Source organism: Mastomys coucha, unplaced genomic scaffold (assembly GCF_008632895.1).
Source record: "Mastomys coucha isolate ucsf_1 unplaced genomic scaffold, UCSF_Mcou_1 pScaffold15, whole genome shotgun sequence".
Taxonomy (NCBI): Eukaryota; Metazoa; Chordata; class Mammalia; order Rodentia; family Muridae; genus Mastomys; species Mastomys coucha.
The window spans coordinates 13,849,720-13,870,167 of record NW_022196897.1 but is presented as its reverse complement, the minus strand read 5'-3'; the positions used below and the strand labels follow the sequence as shown (position 1 = coordinate 13,870,167).

General features: G+C 51.7%; 2 protein-coding genes across 5 annotated transcripts in view; both read left to right on the top strand.

The window, feature by feature from the left end:
* Positions 1 to 10,540, top strand: part of Qsox2 (quiescin sulfhydryl oxidase 2) — a 31,122-nt gene extending 20,582 nt beyond the window's left edge. Inside the window, exons 9-13 of one of the 2 annotated variants that reach the window (XM_031369402.1) lie at positions 125 to 247; positions 1,050 to 1,200; positions 4,900 to 5,088; positions 8,170 to 8,355; positions 9,844 to 10,540. In XM_031369402.1, the coding sequence (XP_031225262.1) occupies positions 125 to 247; positions 1,050 to 1,200; positions 4,900 to 5,088; positions 8,170 to 8,355; positions 9,844 to 10,064 (870 nt within the window). In that variant the 3' untranslated portion in view covers positions 10,065 to 10,540. Of the gene's footprint in view, positions 1 to 124; positions 248 to 1,049; positions 1,201 to 4,899; positions 5,089 to 8,169; positions 9,477 to 9,843 lie in introns of those variants that run through there. The other variant, XM_031369401.1, reaches the window with a different exon arrangement.
* An 812-nt stretch (positions 10,541 to 11,352) lies between these two features.
* Lhx3 (LIM homeobox 3) lies at positions 11,353 to 19,128 on the top strand. Of its 3 annotated transcripts, none has more exons than XM_031369405.1 (6): positions 11,353 to 11,521; positions 15,502 to 15,673; positions 16,459 to 16,661; positions 17,133 to 17,284; positions 17,372 to 17,540; positions 18,115 to 18,647. In XM_031369405.1, exons 1-6 carry the CDS (start codon positions 11,434 to 11,436, stop codon positions 18,531 to 18,533), a joined length of 1,203 nt encoding a protein of 400 aa, XP_031225265.1. In that variant the 5' UTR covers positions 11,353 to 11,433; the 3' UTR covers positions 18,534 to 18,647. The 3 variants fall into 3 exon arrangements, with proteins under 3 accessions (XP_031225265.1, XP_031225264.1, XP_031225266.1); XM_031369404.1 differs by lacking the exon at positions 11,353 to 11,521 and adding an exon at positions 13,186 to 13,324 and having other exon boundaries at positions 18,115 to 19,128; XM_031369406.1 differs by lacking the exon at positions 11,353 to 11,521 and adding an exon at positions 15,182 to 15,194.
* The last annotated feature ends 1,320 nt before the right edge of the window (positions 19,129 to 20,448 follow it).

The following is a 20,448-nucleotide window of genomic DNA, read 5'->3' as shown; positions in this document are numbered from 1 at the left end:
TATGGGACTTTGACCCTGCTTTGTGGACTTTGTCACAGGGTTCAGCTCTCTGTGCTGCTTTCAGACCTTGGCAGGTAGTGGCAATTTTTCTCAACATCTCAGAGGGTGGGATCTTCTTTCTTAGCTGTTCCCTGGCCGGCCACCAGTCAAGAAGCTGTTGGAGACTCTGCAGGAGTGGCTGGCCAACCTCCCCCTAGACAAGATTCCATATAATGCCATCCTAGACCTGGTCAACAACAAAATGCAGGTGAGTCCCCGCACTGCCGTGTCTGGTGTACATACTGCCATTTCCTTCATTTCATATGTTTCTTCCTGCTGCTCATGCCTGACTGGAACCCAGAATCTACAGAAAGAATAAGTATCCATGGTACCTTCCTGGCTTTGCTGCCAGTACTTGGTACCACAGCACAAGCCCCAACTCCCTGCTTGGAGAAACCTGTTTCCCATGTAGAAAAGCCCCATGCGCCTCATGATTTTTCCTGTTCCTGTTTCTTCATGCCCACATACCTACCTCAGGGATGCTGGTAGGGTACACTGAAGGCTTCAGTGTAAGGACAGCTCAGCAAGAACATGCTGGGAAAGCTGCCTTCAAACAGCGTAGCACCTGAGGCTTTTGGGTTTACAGTTTGGTTTCCTTCTTCCTTCCTTCCTTCTTCCCTTCCTTCCTCCCTTCCTTCCTTCCTTCCTTCCTCCCTCCCTCCCTTCTTCCCTCTCTTTCTTTCTTTCTTTCTTCCTTTCTTTCTTTCTTTCTTTCTTTCTTCCTTTCTTCCTTTCTTTCTTCCTTTCTTCCTTTCTTTTTTCTTTTTTTTCTTTCTTTCTTGAAATAATGGCTCTCATGTAATCTAGGCTAGCCTCAAATTCAAGATTCTCCAGTTTTAGCCAATTAAATCTAGCCTTATCCAAGTGCTGAGATTATAGGCAAGCAGTGAGAAACTTTAATAAATACATACCCTTGGATGATCATCTCCCCATTCCAGGCCAGAAGCACCCTGCAGCTAGTGATAATTTTAACATTTGTCTTATATTCTTTGTGGATGTTTTCCCCTCAGATTTCTGGAATCTTTCTTACCAGCCACATAAAGTGGGTGGGATGTCAAGGAAGCCGAGTGGAGTTGAGGGGCTACCCATGCTCCCTCTGGAAACTGTTTCATACTTTGACAGTTCAGGCCTCCACCCATCCGGAAGCACTGGCTGGCACAGGTAACCGTCGCCTAACCGAGCTGCCACTAGTGGCCTCTGTGTTCACTGTCTGGTTGGAGAGCACAACCTGTGCAGCATAAGCACCCACGAGACAAAGCCTTGATGTGTACGAGGTGCCAGTCACACACACTAAGAGTAGAGGTGAGCATCTCAGAATACAGACACCACAAGCATAGCCTGCCTGTGCATGGAAGGCCGGAAGGAGAGTTCTGAATCCTTTGCCACAGCAGCCTTACTTTAGAAAAAAATCAGAAGCAGAGCAGCCCTCTGTGGTGTTGTAATGTATTTTGTAGTGTAAACTCACCTTGGTTTACTTAGTAAAATAAGGCAAGTGAACCTTGTTTAGTGAGATATATCATTTATCACTTGTTCTAGAACAATTCAGCCTCAAATTGAGCAGCTAGAGTTTCTTTGGGTCAGGAATCCTGAGTGTGATTTAACCTGGGTCCTCGGCTTCAGTATGATGAGACCCAATTCAACTTGGGATAGACCCACTTCCAAGCTTTCTCTGTCCATTGGCTGCTCCCCCAAAGCCCTCAAGTCCCTGCTGTGTCCTGGCTAGAGGCTCCTCATCCATTTCTCTGAGGCCCGCTCACATCTTGGCAGCTGGCTTAATAGGAGGGAGCCAGCAGAAGAGCAGAGCTCATAACTTCTGTCATCTTGGTCTCACTGGGCTCCCTCTGCTCCCTTGGGAACAAAAACATGTGAGTTCTAAGTTTCAGAGGCAGGGACTGGGCACAGTCCCGGGGCTGCCTGTCACAAGGAGTAAAAACTGTGAAACACTAGGATAGGGACTGATAGCTGCCCGTAGTTCTACAGTAGCAAAATGGGAAGCGCATCTCCTCTGCTCTTCAGGGCATTAGCCTGCGTTGAAATTGTTATCCACTCTGGATGTGCCTATGTGGGTGCTTTCCAGTCTATCAAGCCCTAGAGCTGTAGAGCAAGTGTCTGTCCTTCAGCTCTTGTGCCTCAGTCTGTCTGACCCACATGTGTCCAGCCATGTTGATACCAAGCCATAGTGGAGTCCATGAGATCCAGAGTGCCTTCCAGCAGCATCATAAAATTCCTCTATGGTGTTGTCAAATACTGACCACTTTGCTTGCTTATGTTAGATGGTCTGTAGTTGGGTCTGGCTGGGCTGCATGATTCTTCAATTCCTCCTGTTGCTTGTTTGGGTGTGTGGTGGTAGCTGGCCATCCAGGGGAAGGCTTGGATTGACTCACTCCTGCAGACTAGCTTCAGCTTCCTACTAGGTGGCAACAAAGATCAGGAAGGACCCTGAGGGCTTGAGCAGGCTGTCATTCAGAGCTAGAAAAATAGACTCACTTCATTATAGAAACACCCAAGTCGCTTTACAAAAGGGTATGTCCATGTTGTGGCAAAGGCAGTGGTGGCACACGCCTTTAATCCCAGCACTTGGAAGGCAGAGGCAGGTGGATTTCTGAGTTCGAGGACAGCCTGGTCTACAGAGTGAGTTCCGGGACAGCAAGGTCTATACAGAGAAACCCTGTCTCGAAAAAACCAAAAAAGAAAAAGAAAAAAGAAAAAAAGAAAAAAAAGGGTATGTCCAGGATACAGGGAGGTTGTTCAGTCTTAATCTCACATCTCATTGGAATCAGAAGAAAGAGGAACACACAGCAGGGAGAAACCCCACAACAACAGTCCAAACACCAGGATCCGACCCATATCACTATGTGATTTGATGCGTCAGGACTGCTCCTAAAACAGGCTGACTCCGAGGTCTCTTGTCTGTGTGAAGAAAGGAAATGAGTGCTCACTCACCATGCCCCTGCCATGCTAGCTCCTCAGAACACTGCTGATGTGTGCTCAACCAAGAGTGCTTGAAGAAAGTTTGGGGTGGCCAGAGACCAAGGTCCTAGGACAGACACACTTGATGTCTGCATGACAGACATCAGGCAGGCAGCTGCAGCAGTCTGTCCTCATGAACACAGCCTGATGCAGCCCTAAGGAAAGTAGTCCCCGGCCAATGGAATTGGGTCAAGCGAGGAGCAGGATTAAATCTTTGAGGTTTTCTTTTCTCGCAGCTGATTTAAACCCGACTACTAAAGTGCTGCCTGCATGGTCTAACCCTCCCCCAGGTAGTGGTTTATAGTTCTCGTCCACTTTAAAGATTAGGGCTGGAGCAAGCAGTGTTTCGGTGGGCAGGAGGAGGGATTACTGTGATGTGAGGCAGATGTTTGAAGTTCTGGTGGGGAGAGGAGGCCTGGCGGGCTGGTCACAAGACTAGCAACAGTGTTTCACACCAGGCATTGCCCAGCTACCAGTGGGTGTGGTCAAAGTCAGCAGGAACAATGGTATGCTGGTTTTTGACTGTGGATACAAAGGCACTGGTGTGACTCCTCAAGTCCAAGAGCTTCTTGTGGACAGGTCCCTGGGTCAGGGTATATGGAGAAGGTTGCTGGGAATGGAAAGACTCCTTCCCTAGTGGGAAGTGCACTTTCTGTGCAGTCAGTCACTTTGTCTGTGGAGCTAGGCCCTTACTTGCATGCTTACCTCCATTGGGATGCAGCCCATTCCTGTGTGGTTGGGTTGTTTATCTCTGGCTGCTTGCTTCTGCCCATGCGATGGATTGCTTTCTGAAAATGCTGTGTACCTGTCAAGTCTGCCACTTCTATCCTGTAAGCCTCTGTTTTGCTAAGAACCATGCCCTAGATGCTGGACTTTTGTATTTTAAAATCAGCCAGGTGGTGTTGCATGCCTTTAATCCGGGCACTGAGGGGACAGAGGCAGGTGGATCTCTGAGTTGGAGGCCAGCCTGATCTACCGAGTGAGTTCTAGAACAGCCTGGGCTACACAGGGAAACCCTCTCTTGAAAAACAAAACAAACAAAAACACAAAAAGACTCACCAGTAGTTTTATAATCCTGTAACTCCAATACTCAGAAGGCTGAAGCAGAACAATAGCCTTGAGTTCAAGGCCACCTTGAGCTCTAGTGCAAGTTCTAGGCCAGCCAGGATGACATAGTATGAGCCTACTTCCAACAATCAAAACAATCAAAAGAATAAAACTCAACATTTGGAGATGCTCAGTCCTTTTGAAAGAGTGCAGCCTTTGCCAACCTGCCTTCCTGTTGGCCTCCGAGACAGAGCCCTGGCAGCTGGCCAGTTGGTAACTGTTGCTGCCCATCTGCTCAGGGAAGATTGTACATAGCCATATTTGCTCTTGGACCTAGTGGATTTTGAAGCAGGGTAGCCTCTGGCTCAGAGTGAGAGCCACACTTGTCACTTTTAGGGTTACAAAGCAGGCAGTGCACACAGCTGGCAGACTGGCAGATTCAAGGGAAAGCACACTCTTTGGGGTTAGGTTGTTTTGTGGGTCATGAGGTCAAGGCCAGAGACAACCGGGAACGTGGTTGAGGAATGTTAATATTCCTTTCAAAGCTTATAGGGATCGAGGCATCTGAGTCATTGGGCTTGTTCCTCTTGGAACTAGCACTCAACTTTCAGAATGCCCATGTTATTGACATGTTCCCAGTGTGACTGCCGCTGTCCCCATGCACTGGGAGAAGCCTTCACCACCCCAGTTATACTGTGATATCTGGGGAACCCATCCCATGGCTTCTCTTAGGGCCACTCCATGCTCTTAGATACCGTTTGGTCTTTCCCTGTTTGAGCCATTTGATGGGTCCAGGGTTTGGTAATCGTAGGCTGCCAGCACTGATGCTCTTTCCTTCTGCAGGCTTTGAAAGTGACCCCCAGGCTGTGTTACAGACCATGAGGAGATACATTCGCACATTCTTTGGGTGCAAAGAATGTGGTGAACATTTTGAGGAAATGGCTAAGGAGTCCATGGACTCTGTGAAAACTCCAGACCAAGCTGTTCTCTGGCTGTGGAGGAAGCACAACATGGTAAACAGCCGCCTGGCAGGTGAGAGGCCTGCATGCTCCTGCTAGTCCCACATGTGAGCACATAACCGTGAGCCTGGACTTGGAGGGTCCAGCCCACTTCAAGGCCCCCAAGGGTGCCCTAGACAGTGTGCTTGAGGACAGTAAGTTCCTTCTTGCTCAGGGTGTCTCAGACCACTGTGTCCCATTGGCTTTGGAGCCCCTGGCCCTTGTGGACACTGATGGGGCTCTTTTTGTCACCCATATCTCCCTCCAGTACCACCTCCTACAACTTTACTGCAAGGATTCTGAACTCTGCAGGGAAAAACCTACAGCAATTTTGCTAAATGCTTTTATTATCTTTAAAATCTGTTCTTGAGAACTGAAGATTTAGTTCAGTTTGTAAAATTCTTGCCATGCAAACCTGTGGATCTGAGTTTATCTATTAAAAAAATAATCTGGGTACAGTAACACATACCTATATTTCTGGTGCTGGGGAGGTGGAAAGGATCCCTGGATCTTACTGGCAAATTCAATCTGCAAACTCCAGGTTAAATGAAAGAAAGACCCTGTATCAGAGCATAAGAGCATCAGAGGGTAACTGTGGAAGATGCTCAGTGCCCCTTCCAGAGTGTGCACACATAGCTCATACACACAGACACACGCACACAGGCATGTACACACACAGAGAGACATGTACACATGCACACAGACATGTACACATACAGAGAGACATGTACACATGCACACAGACATGTACACACACAGAGACATGTACACACAGACATGTATACACACAGAGACATGTACACACATGCACACAGACATGTACACACACAGATATGAGCACATATGCACACAGACATGTATACACACACAGACATGTGCACATACACAGACATGTACACACACAGATATGAACACATACGCACACAGACTTGTATACACGCACAGACGTGTGCACATATGCACACAGACATATATACACACAGAGACATGTACACACACAGAAACATGTATACACAGAGACATGTATACACACAGAGACTTGTACACACATGCACACAGACATGTGCACCAGACATGTATACACACAGACATGTGCACATATGCACACAGACATATATACGCACAGAGACATGTACACACACAGAAACATGTATACACAGAGACATGTATACACACACAGAGTTATACACACATGCACACAGACATGTACACCAGACATGTATACACACAGACATGTGCACATATGCACACAGACATATACACACAGAGACATGTGCATACATGCACATAGACATGTATGCACACACACATCTCAGATTACTGAACAAACCTCTCATGTAATTTGGTTTTAAGAAAACAAAATAGAGGGTCCATGTAGTCTGTCAGGGTTAAGTAATTCCCACTATTCCAAAATCAATGGCAGATTAAAATTAGGCTTAAGAGTAATTCTACTGAGAAATGAATTTAATAGAGATGAATGGGAAAATGTCACTAAACTCTTGGTTTTTGTTTAATCCGCTGTATTATAAAGCATATTACAACTAAAGCACTACAGAAAATTGGTTTTTCTTGGCCGAGAGCAGACGGTGCCTTTCGTGTGGGGGTTTGCTTTGCCTCAAGGTGCTGCTGTAGTGGCCCTTATACAGGGATTTCTCTAATGCCTTCCCTGTCTCCCTCCCACCAGGCGCCTGGCTCTGGGGCAGCCAGAACAAGACACCAGCTGGGCCTTGCCCAGTCCAGTGACCCTCTTGTCCCCCACCACAAGTGCCCACATCATTAGGCCACAGCGGGAGGGGCTGAATAGCCTTGTGTAATGTTGCTCCTAAGATTCCTCCCCTGCTCACCAATCCCCCCACCAGCCTAGGGATTGGATCTCCATGTCTTTGTTGGAGCCATGCTTTGCTTTATTTAGAAGACTCCTGATATGTGCCTCAGAGAGCTCACCCTCATCTACTGACTGACTACTTTCAGGGAGTGCTGGCTGGCCTTGGCCTTGTCTCCTCACCCTGTGTGGAGCACTCTGGAGCAGAGGGGCACAGGGTAATCACAGCAGAGCAGTGTGCACTTCCATCTCTGGGAGGGATCAGGGGACAGTAGGGACAGGAAGGCCCCAGACCAAACACCTTTAGAGAATCTTGTTTCTAAATGGAAGCATGTTTCAGCTTGGAAACATGCAGAAGAGCAGTGCTGGGTGGCCTCTGATGTGTACTTGCCTATATAGATGTGGGGGTGACCTGGGAGGTGCCAAGACTCAAGGGGGCCTGTTTCCACTTAGGACAGGTTCATATGTACTGCAAGATATCCTGGTTTGTCTAAACATGACTTCCCCTACTGGAGTCAAGTCCGAGGTCTTTAGGAATGAATCTTCAGGGCCTGGGGGTCAGGGGAGAGTATGGAGAGTCTAGAGTGTTTTTTCTTGAGTGGAATCTAGAGTGTGGAGAAAAGTAGGAGTAGGTAGTGTTTGGGGTAGGGGCACGGGGTGGGGGTGCTTCCAGCAGCCAGAGTGCTCAAGGGCTTTGTGAGGTGGTGGATCTCAAGGGCACTTTAAGGCAGACACAAGCCGGCCATGGTGGTATAAGCCACAGGCAGATCTCTGCAATTTCAAGGCCAGCCTGGTCTATAAAACAAGTTCCACGGGCTGGTGAGATGGCTCAGTGGGTTAAGAGCACCGACTACTCTTCCGAAGGTCCAGAGTTCAAATCCCAGCAACCACATGGTGGCTCACAACCACCCATAATGAGGTCTGACGCCCTCTTCTGGTGTATCTGAAGACAGCTACAGTGTACTTACATAATAAATAAATCTTTAAAAAAAAAAAAAAAAAAAAAAAACAAGTTCCAGGACAACCAGAGCTATACAGAGAAACCCTGTCTCAAACAAAATAGGGCACAGAAGTGAGAACTTGATGGACCCATGCAGGTCTAGGTGAGTTACAGAAGAGTCTAGTCCCCTGAGAGGCAAGTAGAGCCCAGAATGCAGTGTACCTCCTTTGTATGCATGGCTTGCAAGAAAGAAGACAGGAATGGAAGAGGGAGGAAAGCTAGGTAGGGTGAGACATACTAGCATTCTGTGGCTGAAAGGTTTCTCTATGGTTCTCTCTTTGCCTCCCTTCTAGGCCATTTGAGTGAGGATCCCAAGTTTCCAAAGGTTCCATGGCCCACTCCAGACCTCTGCCCAGCCTGCCATGAGGAAATTAAAGGCCTGGACAGCTGGAATGAGGGCCAGGTGCTTGTGTTCCTGAAACAGCACTATAGCAGGGACAATCTGGTGGACGCATACTCTGTGGACCAGGGCAGTCCTGGTGACTGGGAAGCCCAGGGCAGAGAGCAAGAAGGAGGCAAAGGTCTTCAGGGAAGTCACCAGGACACTGAGAGTCTCCGTCCACCCCATATTCTGGAACATGAACTTTCTAAGAGCCTGCACCACAGGCTGGGCCTCAGACTCCAAAGCCCTCAGGGGCCCCAGGCCCTTAAGGAGGCCAAGGCAGTTGTGCCCTTCCTTGGGGTTGGCTTCTCCAGTCTGGACATGAGCCTCTGTGTGGTGCTCTACGTGGCCTCCTCCTTGTTCCTCATGATCATGTACTTCTTCTTCAGAGTAAGGTCCAAGCGATGGAAAGTTCGGCTCTCCCACCCAGCTGTGTAGAATACTTGGGGCAGTCATGGCGACACAGAGGAAGCTTTGAAACCACCCACACACCTCAGCTTTAATGTTGGCATCAGGGATTCTGCAAATGTGCCCAGCATGGTGTCTGGAGGAGCATGTTTTGTTTGTTTTTTCCTTAGGGAACATTTTTGCCTTGCTGGTACCTTGTCCTCACCTTCCAGCCTCCATGTTAGACTAGTATGTATTTGGCCCTGTAGGCTAGAAGGAGGCAGGTCCAACCCACAGCCACACGACCTTCCATGTTGCTGCTCCTTCCATGAGGCCTCACATCTACATTTGTTCCCTTCCCACCCACCTCCTTTCTCTGGGCGCAGTATCCAGACATGAGGAGCCAAGGCCCAGAGGCCTCGTCTACAGAATCAGACCCTGCCACAAATGTGGGCTGTGTTCCTGCCTAAGCCTAATGTGCTTTCATGGGGGTTCAGGGTGCTCTGAACTTGAACAGGGAAGTCTGGTCACCTTGTGGGGTGCAGGGCCTAGAGGCCACTAAGTTATGTTTTAGCTTCCCTGTGTCTTAAATAACCAATCAAGCTGTAGTACAATCCTGGTCCCTGGGGCAGTGCAGGCTCCAGGAAGCCTCTAGAGCCCCTGTCATGTCTTTCATAGACACTGCAGAAGACACTGGTGGGGCATGGATGCTACCCCTTTGTACGAGGCCTCCTGGCCTTGAGGGTAACTTAAAAACAGCATCAACTTAAATTAAATACATTGTTTGTAAAATCCCAATGGTAAACTTGTGCCTAAAGACTTTTTAAAAAATGGACTAAGTCTACATTTCTGGAAACATTCCTACTGAGACCCTTCATAGCTCAGGAGCTTCTTTTTATTTGGGTAAAGCAAGCTAGTCGTGTGCGTGCGTGTGTATGTATGTGTGTGTGCACACACACGCGTGCCTGTGTGTGTGCTTGCATGCATGTGCGTGCCTCTGTACTCACATGGGTAAGGCTAGGTTAAATATACATTCCACTTTGCATATTCTATCTTTTATATTTGCATCCTTCCCAATGACAGTTGGTCACATGGGTACCATTTAAGACCCTGTATTATCGATGTCCCTGCTGCCACTTAAGAAAATGGACAGCTGTCTCCTTGGGCTGTTGTTAACCCTCCTTTCATCACATGGGAGGATCAGTTCTGAGAGACAGGCCTCCCTGGCTGGGGCAGATGGCCAGACTCAGCCACTTGAACTCCCTGCCTCACGTCCCGGTAGCAGGAAGTTTCTTCTTTGAAACCCGAGTCCTGTGCTTAAAAAGAAGCAGAAATAGTTCATGCTTAGGCGTTTCTAAGGATGGACACTGCTGCTCCGCCAGCTTGAGAACCGGGCCTATTGAAGGACAGCTTCAGTGAGATGTTTGAGACCACACTTGAACCACTGGGGAGCATTGCTGAAGGGTGCTTCCTCAACTGTGGCCCTGGGGCTGCCACAGCACCCACAGTGCCTGCTGGTGTGGCTGATGTCTGCGCAGATCCTGCTTTCAGCTGCCCTTGCACAGTCTCAAGTCATCCCTTCTGGGGGGACAAGCTTACCACAGACATCCCTGTTTGAACTGTTCATTCTCCAGTGAAAAGGCTTGCATTCCTCCAGGGCCAAGTGTAAGGTCTGTTCTGTAATGAGAGGTATTAAGATTAATATCTAGAATAGTTCAGTAATTTAAATGTTTATTTATTTTTTAATGCAAAGATTTTGAGTAAAAAGCCAATTGGCATGAAAATGTCAATAAAATTTCTTAAAGAAGAGGTACATTTTGTATTTAAACTCTAATGTGCACATTGTAAGAATAAAGAAATTTGACATTTAATAAAGTTGTTTCAGTTTTTTGAAATGTGAGCAGCTTTATGTAAAGCTAGATTCAGGGAATTCTCTAAACCCCTTTCTCCCTTCTAGTTTGCAGACACAACTCTGAAGTTCTAGGAATTCTTTTGTATAAATAAACTAGAGGCTTTTGGGAAGAAAGCCTAGAGGTCAGGCAGAAAGTGAAGCATGGGAATGGACTATGCTGCAGCCTCACATCGTCTCTGAACCCACAGAGCCAGGGAGGACCGCCCTCTCACCAAATTTCCCTCCTGTCTGTGCCCAGCCTGGGGCAGATTGCCCTGCAGGCACCTGGGAACTTCTGCTCCGGACCTTTCAGCTCTTCAGTAGGTAGTGGGTTTGTACACATGACCCGTTACTGGAAGTAGGAGTTGGAGAGAAGGTTCTAAAATCTGCCTGCAGAGTACTGGATGCAGGTGGTTGAGTTCTTGGAGGCCACCAGCAGTAGTTGGAGGCTTCTGACCTGTGCCTGCAAGTAGAAGGCCTTTGGACCCAGAATCTGTTCCACCGGGGAGGGGGTGGGGAGGACAGTCCTAGGCTAATAGCCTAGAGGCTCCCAAACCCGCGTACTACGAACATGGCACCTCTAGACAAGACCCAGAGCCCAGGACAGAGCAAGTTGGAGCCACTATGCTACTCTGTGAGAGGTTACGGGAAGGTTCTGAGAAAAGGCTAGTCAGACCCAGCCCTGGGAGTGACGCCAGCCTGACTCCGCCTGCCCAGGCCTGGAAGGGGCCAAGGGCGGGGACAGAGGAGGGGCGGGGCGGGCTGGTGAAGGTCCCCAGCACGCTGGTGCCTCCTTCAGCACCGCGGTCAGCGCCAGCCCAATGAGTTGGCCAAGACCTGAAAGAGATCCAGCACTCCAGGGAACACCTCGCAGGAACCACTAGATTAGTGACTGCCATGCTGCTAGAAGCAGAACTCGATTGCCACCGAGAGCGGCCCAGTGCCCCCGAAGCTTCTGTCCTCTGTACCTTCAGCAGGACTCCAGGTAAGAGCCATTGCAACCCACAGGTCCCTGTGCCAGGCAGGAAGAAGAGAAGAGAAAGAATGCAGAGGGGTGGTAACTAGGAGGGAATGGCATAGGAGTGGCTGCGGAGAAAAAAAAAAAAGTACAAGGTGATAGCAGGCAGGGAGGACTGGAAAGTACAGGGTTAGCAGTGACCAGAAAGACCGGGGCTGGCCTGAGATGATGTTAAGAAGGACCAGAGTGAGGAGCATAAAGGACCCTAGAGATTGACTGCCCCACAGCTTCCAGAACTGCTTTAGCTTGCAGCAAGGATTCCCCAGGCTAAGTCTCCCGCTTGAACTCTGATCCCCAAGGGCCATTTCATTGCCATGGACGTTGGAAAATAATGGAGGCATTGTTGGCAGCAAGCCAGATGCCCAGCAGTGTGGAGCCGCCCCTTCCCTAGTCTAGCCACACATGGCCCTCCGCACCACTGCCTCTGCAGCAGCTGACACTCAGTGGCTCACATCCCAGCTCACCCAGCACCCATTTCACTCCAAGCTAGTGTTCCCTGACCTTCTCGGAATAACAAGTACAGAGCAACATGAAGGGATGACTGTAGGCACAGGACTCTTTCTGAGGCAGCAGATGTGCTGGGACCAAGTGGAGAATCCTGCGTCCTTTCATTCATTCTTCCCATTCTGGGCTCTGACCGGTCACAGTCCTAGGGATGGAGGCAGAACAGGGCAAGTAAAGGAACCAGGAGGGTGGCAGCAACTTGCTGATTCCGCAAACACTTCTAGGGTGTTCCAGGGCACTGCACCCTCTGGATTCTAGTTCCTACCAGTGACTGCACAGGTCTGGCGCTGTCTCCTGGTTGGATACCAGGAGCCCTCAGTGAGGGCTCCTACAAGAATAGGATGGTGGGCTCACCTGTTCGAATGGGGATGAGATGTGGAAATCCAGGTGCCAGGATTGTTTTAAGGAGCTGGGGTGTGGAAGTGAGGCTAGATCTCAGGGCCTCCGCAGCTCAACCCTTTTCTGACCTAGAGTCTTGGTGTGTTCCCACAGAGGACACTGGATCTGAGGTCCTAAGACTCGTTCCTTCTCCCTGCACTGGCTCCAGGAGGCAGTTCCGGTGGTGGAGTCCAGAAATGTTAGAGTTAGGAGGGGGCCTTCAAATCGAGCTCCTCGCAGCTCTACTGTGGCTTCTTTGCTGCCACTTTCCCTTGGTGGCTATCAGGTTGCCCTTCTGCTGACCAGGTGTGGTCCCAATGCTTTCCAATTCCCGTTCAGAGTCTAAACATGAGCAAAGAGAATGCAGTCCCCTCCCTGCCACTTCCCTCAGGACCTCAGCCTTCCAGGAGCCTTAGCGAACTTGCTTGGGGCAGGGGTGAGCTTCTCTGGAAAGCCTTGAGTGGTTACGGCGCTGTCTCTGTCCTCGGGAAGTGTAAGCCAACGGCTTCTAGGTTCCCCGGTTCCGGCTGAAAAGCGCACAGAGCCTCCAGTGGCCTCCAGTGGCCTCGGGAGCGTCTCTACGACCCCCGGCCCAGCCCCGCCCCGCGGCCCCGCCCCCCGCCGCTCCGCCCTCAGCGGGCCCGAGGCTTGGCGCCCAGAGGCCTCCCGTGGGCACAGCGCCCAGCAGCGACACGAGTCGCTCCGACGCCAGCTCGGAGTCTCTGCAGCGGTGGCCTCGCCAGACCCAGGGGAAGTTCAGGGTCGGAGGGCGGCAGCACCAAGCACCTGGCCCCATGGAAGCCCGAGGGGAGCTGGACCCGTCCCGGGAATCCGCGGGCGGAGACCTGCTGCTGGCGTTGTTGGCGCGAAGAGCTGACTTGCGCCGAGGTGGGTGTCCGACGGAGAGGCTGCACTTGAACAGGCCCAGATGTCCTCGATTTCTTCTGGCTCTTGCGCGGAGGCCAACAGAAGCCAGGGTATCTGGACAAGGGTGTGTCTGAGGGGCTCTGGCATGGCTAAGCAAAGGCGCCTCAACCTCCAAAGTGTGTGGCCCCCTTGGGCTGTGTTGTCCTGGCATTGGGAGCCCTTGGTGATTCAGGAACGATTTAGAGGATCCTTTGCAGCTCTGAGCTAGCTGAGGCCCCTGAGCTGGAGGGAGCATGTGAAGATGTTTCAGGACCCAGGAATCAGGGAGCAGGAGTGTCTCCTTAGGAACTGCCTTCACTCAGTCCCTTCCCCGTTTCTAGCAGTTTACCGCTAGGCTGGTGGTCAAGACGCAATTACAGGGAAAAGTGGGACTTGTCTGGGCCCCCAGTTTCTTGGTGGTACCAGTATTTCTGCAGGGCTTTGGTTCTGGGGGATAAGAGCGCTCTCCGCGTTTTCAGGCTGAGTATAACGTATAACACATAGGAAAAGAAGCAGTTAGGCTGGCAGAAGGTCGGTCGAAGCAGGCGGGAAAAGGATTCTATGCAGACTGGGGGCCCGATATGGCCTACTTGCTTATTTATTTATTTTCCAATGGTTTATGGGATGGGTTACCCGCAGGGGCTGGGAGGAAGAGGTAGGAGGGGAGGATGAGAAAGGGAGGGGGGAAGGCTTGGTAAATTAGGCTCCAGAGCTCTGTGAGGCTTGCTAGAGCGCTAGTGGCTCCCGATGCTCCACTGGGCCCTCCAACTCTGTGTAGGAAACTGTACTGAGACTGGAGTTCACCATGCCACGTAAGCAAGAGGAGGTCGAGGGTGGCTTCAAGTGGGAGGCTTGACCGTGGCGACGGCTTTTGCAGGAAGCGGGCCTCCCCGCCGCGGGCTTCTTGGCCGAGGCGCTGTCCGTGCCTGGGTGCTGAACTTGCAGTGTCTGGCCTGTCCAGCCTCCTCACTCTCTTCTGGGTATCCTTGCGGCCTTGCGAGGGCTCTGGTGTTGCTGTGATACAGCCCACAGTCGATCTCCACGTCCACACTTGGAGATGTGGTTTTGCTCAGGGCGGGACAGCATCCATCACAGGCTTGTGGCCAGTGCCGGAAGGAGGTGGGGCAGTCCATTTCTAATTCCTTCCACCAGTGGAGGCCAGCCTGGAGCTAGTTGTTTGCAGCGAGAGGTGTAAAGACACTGGTGTGGGTGTGATATGAGTGGGCCCTGGGTGCTGCACATGGTTCACCTTTTTCTAGTAACCTTTCCTAAATTACCAGGAACTCCTTATCCCATGAACATAAAGAACCCCTAAATATTTCCCTGGCTCTTGAAAGGCACCTTTAGATTTTTCCCACCTAGTTTTCCTGAGGCCTGCAGTCTCTGGAAGATGAGAACTTAGATGTTAGAAGAATTGGTGGTGTAGAGTTGAAGTCACCTACTGTGCACTGCAGCTCACACCTTAACAGCAGATCTTTCACATATACATACATACATACATACATACATACATACATACATATGAAAGCATATGTGTGTGTTCAAAAAAACATAGCCAGTGCATCATAAATACATGCTGCCATTCAAGTGAGGACAGCATCCATTTATTCATAGCTCAGGCAGGGGCCAGCGCTGGACACTCTCATTTTGCTGGAACTCTGCAGAGCAAGGCTAAAATACTTTGTTGATCAAAATCCCAAAGGTGATGAAGTTCCATGTGTGGTCTTTTGCCCTTTCTAATAAGGACATATTTTTTGTTTTGTTGTTGTTGTTGTTGTTGCTGTTGTTTTGTCCCAGCTTCCCAGATCACCCCAAGAGTGGGTTTTCGTTTGAGATGGACATGAGCTGTCTGGTACTGGAAACACTTTGTAAACACTTGAGCTTACAGGACAGGACAGCCCAGTCACTTTCCTGCTATGGACACATTTCTCTACCTATTTCACTTTCCCTTGACTACAGTGAGACTGAGGGATGTTGCAGGATACAAAACCTGAGCACTACTACTCTCACTGGGGAGTCCCGTGGCCCCGAAGCTGGCGGGAGACAGTGTCAGAAAAGCAGATCCTTGCTAGCTCTAAGGACTATAGGCTGACGCTAGCTGACAGGGCCATCGCGCATCGTTTGTGGTCCCATGACCTGGCTTATTCTTGTATCCACAGAGATCCCAATGTGTGCCGGCTGTGACCAGCACATCTTGGACCGTTTCATCCTTAAGGCTCTGGACCGACATTGGCACAGCAAATGTCTCAAGTGCAGTGACTGCCACGTACCTCTGGCTGAGCGCTGCTTCAGCCGCGGGGAGAGCGTTTACTGCAAAGACGACTTCTTTAAGTAAGCTGGCTGCCAAATTGATTTCACAGCGCAGGGAAGAGTGGAAGGGGGCAGGGTTGGCAGAAAACAGGCTGGGGGTGAGCGCCATACCTAAGTCCTTACCCAAATAGGGCATCCTGGAGTCTGGCCAAGCTCAGGATGGGGTTTCCCGTGACATCTTTAAAAATACTTTTTAAAATTTTATATGTGAGTGGCTACATATTCATACTATGCACCACATGCATGTCTGGTGCCCTCAGAAGATCTAAAGGACATCGGGTCCCCTGCAACTGGAATTACAGATGATTGTGAGCTGCCTTGTGGGTGCTAGGAATGGAGCTCAGACCCTCTGGAAGAGCAATCAGTGTTCTTAATCACCTAGCCCTGCTGAATCTCCAGCCCCAACACTACTTTTTTTTTTTAACAGTAGTTTGTTTTATAAGCCATAAAAACAGTTGTTAGATTAAAAAAAAAGATTAACCCAAATTTGTAGAATTGTATAATAAGACTTACTCTCCCTCTTAAAATATGTTTTTGTCCCTTAAATATCTGGGAAGTGGGAAGCTCGGGTTCTCAGAGCTGAGGGAACTGACCCAGGTAAGGTCGGGGTCCTCGAGACCCATCTTTCCCAACAGCAAGAAGCAGGCTCCGCCACCCAAGGTACTGTGGCTCTGCCCAGGCTGCAGGGCAGGCGGGGTTGATGGAGCCTTCCCCGACCGCGCCTCAGGCGCTGGGAGCTGGCTGCTTTGAGACCCGCTCCAGGCGAAGAAGCCCCTCCGCTCAGCCACACCCTGTGCATCCTGCAGGCGCTTCGGGACCAAGTGCGCCGCATGCCAGCTGGGCATCCCGCCCACGCAGGTGGTGCGCCGCGCCCAGGACTTCGTGTACCACCTGCATTGCTTCGCCTGCGTGGTTTGCAAGCGGCAGCTGGCCACGGGCGACGAGTTCTACCTCATGGAAGACAGCCGGCTGGTGTGCAAGGCGGACTACGAAACAGCCAAGCAGCGAGGTCAGTGGGCGGAGATGGCCCTCACGGGCGATGAGGGAAACGCTCAGTCCTGGAGACTGGGGACGGGAATTGGTTTGGTGCTGGGAGGTGGGGCGACCTGAAGCCCCAGGCAGACTGCTCCGGGGAGCCTGCAGTAGCAGTCACATCAGCGGAAACAGGAGGTTGCCCGCTTTGAGAGAATTAGCAGCCCAACATCCTTGACCGTGAAGACCTGATTCACACAAACTCTTAGAATTTGGGGGTCGAGGACCGTGTCTGGCAGCGATGCGCACCGCTGCGGGTTCCTAATACAGAGCCCATCTGCCGGCGCTCCGCGTTCTGGGAAGCGAGCGCGGCCACCGGCGGCCTTTGCTCGGGAGCCAGGGCCCCATGGGCATCCGGAGATCGACGCGGGGCTCTTGGGGTGAAGCGCGGGGCGCAGGCTAGCGCAGCCGAAGCGGGCTGGCCGGCCTCACCGTTTGTCCCGCGCAGAAGCCGAGGCCACAGCCAAGCGGCCGCGCACCACCATCACCGCCAAGCAACTGGAGACGCTGAAGAGCGCCTACAACACTTCGCCCAAGCCGGCGCGCCATGTGCGCGAGCAGCTCTCCTCCGAGACCGGCCTGGACATGCGCGTGGTGCAGGTCAGCGCTCGGCCACCTCCCCCGGCCCCAGAAGGGCCACGCGCTCCGCGGGAAGCCGGGCGGCCACTCACCATCCCTACCCCCCAGGTGTGGTTCCAGAACCGCCGGGCCAAGGAAAAGAGACTGAAGAAAGACGCAGGCCGGCAGCGCTGGGGACAGTATTTCCGCAATATGAAGCGCTCCCGCGGCAGCTCCAAGTCCGACAAGGACAGCATCCAGGAGGGACAGGACAGCGACGCCGAAGTCTCCTTCACTGGTAAGTTGGTCCCGGTAACTCCTGACTCCTCCGGCCGCCTCTCTGGGGAGGTTCTACGTTAGCCCTCAGGCTCCCTGCTCTGGAGGCGACCGACGGGCTGCAACTCTGGAATTGTGCTATACAAAGCTTCCCGAAGCCAGGGAAGATACTTCCATCCTCCTCTGAGGGACCCAACTCGTATTTTCTACACCAGGAATGCTGCTCACATTCCTTAATACCCACTTCTGTTTGGGACTGTATCGTGACCTCGGTTACTAGCACAGCCTCTGGGCCCTTAAATTTTCTCATCTATGAAATGAGTCCCCACCCCACCCCACCCACCCCCGTCCCCAGGGTTGCCCCATCCTGCGCTCTGGCTGGGGTAGCAAGCCTCTCTGAGCAGAGAGCAAAGCCTTCCTTGGAGGGTGCAGCTGAAGGGGCTCTGGGGAGAGGAGTGAGGGGGAGGCGGAGAACTAGCCTAAGTTCTGAGAGTGAAGAGACTGTCACTGACCCCCTTGTTCCTGTTTATAAAATACTCTCCTCTATTCAGTCAGGGTCCTGATAGAGGGGTGAGCGTCTCTCTTTTCTATTGCAGATGAGCCATCCATGGCTGACATGGGGCCTGCTAACGGCCTGTACAACGGCCTGGGAGAGCCTGCCCCTGTGATGGGCCGGCCTGTAGGAGGCCTGGGCAGCTTTACCCTGGAACACGGAGGCTTGGCGGGTCCGGAGCAGTACCGAGATCTGCGCCCAGGCAGCCCCTATGGCATCCCCCCATCTCCTGCAGCCCCCCAGAGCCTTCCTGGCCCCCAGCCTCTCCTCTCCAGCCTGGTATACCCAGACACCAACTTGGGCCTTGTCCCTTCAGGGCCCCCAGGTGGGCCCCCATCCATGAGGGTGCTGGCTGGAAATGGACCCAGCTCTGACTTGTCCACAGAGAGCAGCGCTGGCTACCCAGACTTTCCCGCTAGTCCTGCTTCCTGGCTGGATGAAGTAGACCATGCTCAGTTCTGACGGAGGCCTCCGGTTCCCCTGGCTCTAACTCAGGGGTCTTGGTGCTGCCTCTGGGTGGGCAGCTAGCCCCACCCCATGCTGTCCATTCCAAGGACCTCTGAGGGAAGGACAGGGTTCCCAAGTGAGAGAATAGGGACCGTCCCACTTCCAGGCTCTCTGGCTGCTCCCTGGGGTTGAGGGACTCCAAAGCCCTTCCTTGGACACAAGGGTGGCCTGCCTGGTGGCTGTCCACAAGCCAGTGACCATTTCTTGTAAGCATTTCTCTTTCTTTACCAGCCAGTTTACCCTTGCTGCTATTTCCAACAGGACAGGAGGCCAGGCCCTCCCTAATGTCCTGGCTTCTGACAGGGCTTGGTAGGAGACCGTGCTTGTGTCCTCCCTGGCCACTGACAAACCTGGGAGCACACCTCTCCTCCCCACTGCTGCCAGCTCTCCCTCCGTGGAGTCTCCAGATCATGCTGTTCTGGAATACAGTGTGTTGGGGGAGTGAAGCTTTCTGGAGCTCCTTTCTCCAAGGTGCAGTCTCTAAATGTGAGAACAGTTCCCCTTCTCCTGAGGCACAGCCTTTCTCAGGTGCAGAGCAGGATTGTGCACCATGGACAGACACCGTTGCCAAACAGACTGTGGTCCTGTGCAGGGTGTGGGGTGGTTCTGCCCACCCAGACCAGGATCTCCCCCACTGGAGGAGGCTGGGCTGGGGGTCCTCCCAATCCAATCTGTCTCAGACACTAAGCTTGGCCATATGTAAGTTAAAATCATTCCCGAAAGCCGGGATCTTTGCTACCTGTTGGTTCTGTAAACATCCTGTGACTTTTATTTATTCCCTGGTGATCTGCTCTTTCCAAGACTTCAATAAATTTGTCAGTTTCAGTGCTAGAAGGCCTGTGTTTTTAGTGAGCCTGGCGGGCACAGCTGAGATTGTTGCTGGGTAGGAGCGTCCTCTCGGAGTGTAGTGGTGCTGGAGCGGCTAAAATAGGCCCCTGGTATCAGTTTGGTGTCTGCTCTCTCTGGTATTTTTTTCTAAACCACTGAGCCCTGGAAATAGGCATGGAATTGACTATCCATTCACAGTGTGTGTGGGGTGGGGTGGGGACTAGGGTCTCTTCCATCTCCCAGGCTGAGGTCTCTGAGGTCTCCGAAGTCCAAGGAGCCACCAAACACAGCAGGGAGTGTCGTGAGAAGACCCTGGAATAACTCAAGCTCTCTATAGTTTGTATTCCAGCCAGTCTTAACTTCCCTGCTAACTTGCTGTGTAACCTAGAGCCAGTGAGAGCCAGTGACTTGACTTCTGTGAACCCTAAACAGAAATGACCTAAAGGTCAAGGCAGGGTCACCCACTTGTGAAGCTGTGCTCAGTAGAGACTAAGGGAAGCAACAGTGGTGGGAGCACTCCACCCTTCTACAGCCTGCAGGGTTGACCTCTTCTGAGGGTTTCCCTCAGGTAGAATGGGAATCTGGACAGGAGGAGAAGGAGGAGGAGGAGGAAGAGGAGGAAGAGGAGGAGGAAGAGGAGGAGGAGGAAGAGGAAGGAAAGGAAGAAGAGGAGGAGGATAGATTGATTGCTGGTGTGAGGGATGAGCAAGTGGCTTTCACTAGTACCGAAAACTATTGGTGTGGCCAAGGGGAACTGCTTGAAACTGGGGAATCTGCTCTCCCACTCCTGATCTCCGTGGAACCTTGGGTCTCTTGAATGGACATCAGATGAATGATCTGATGTCATTACTGGGTGTTTTCAGGCACCCCGTGAACATCTTCTCATTAAGGAGGCAGGCAGGCCCAAGGAAAGGAGTGAGGGGGAGAGAGGCAGGGAGCGTGGCCTGATAGAATTAGCCCCAAAAGGGCAGAAAGGAAGGTTAAAGGATGAGCCTGGCATTCACAGTGCATTCACAGACTCCGGAGAGCCAGGCCTGGGAAC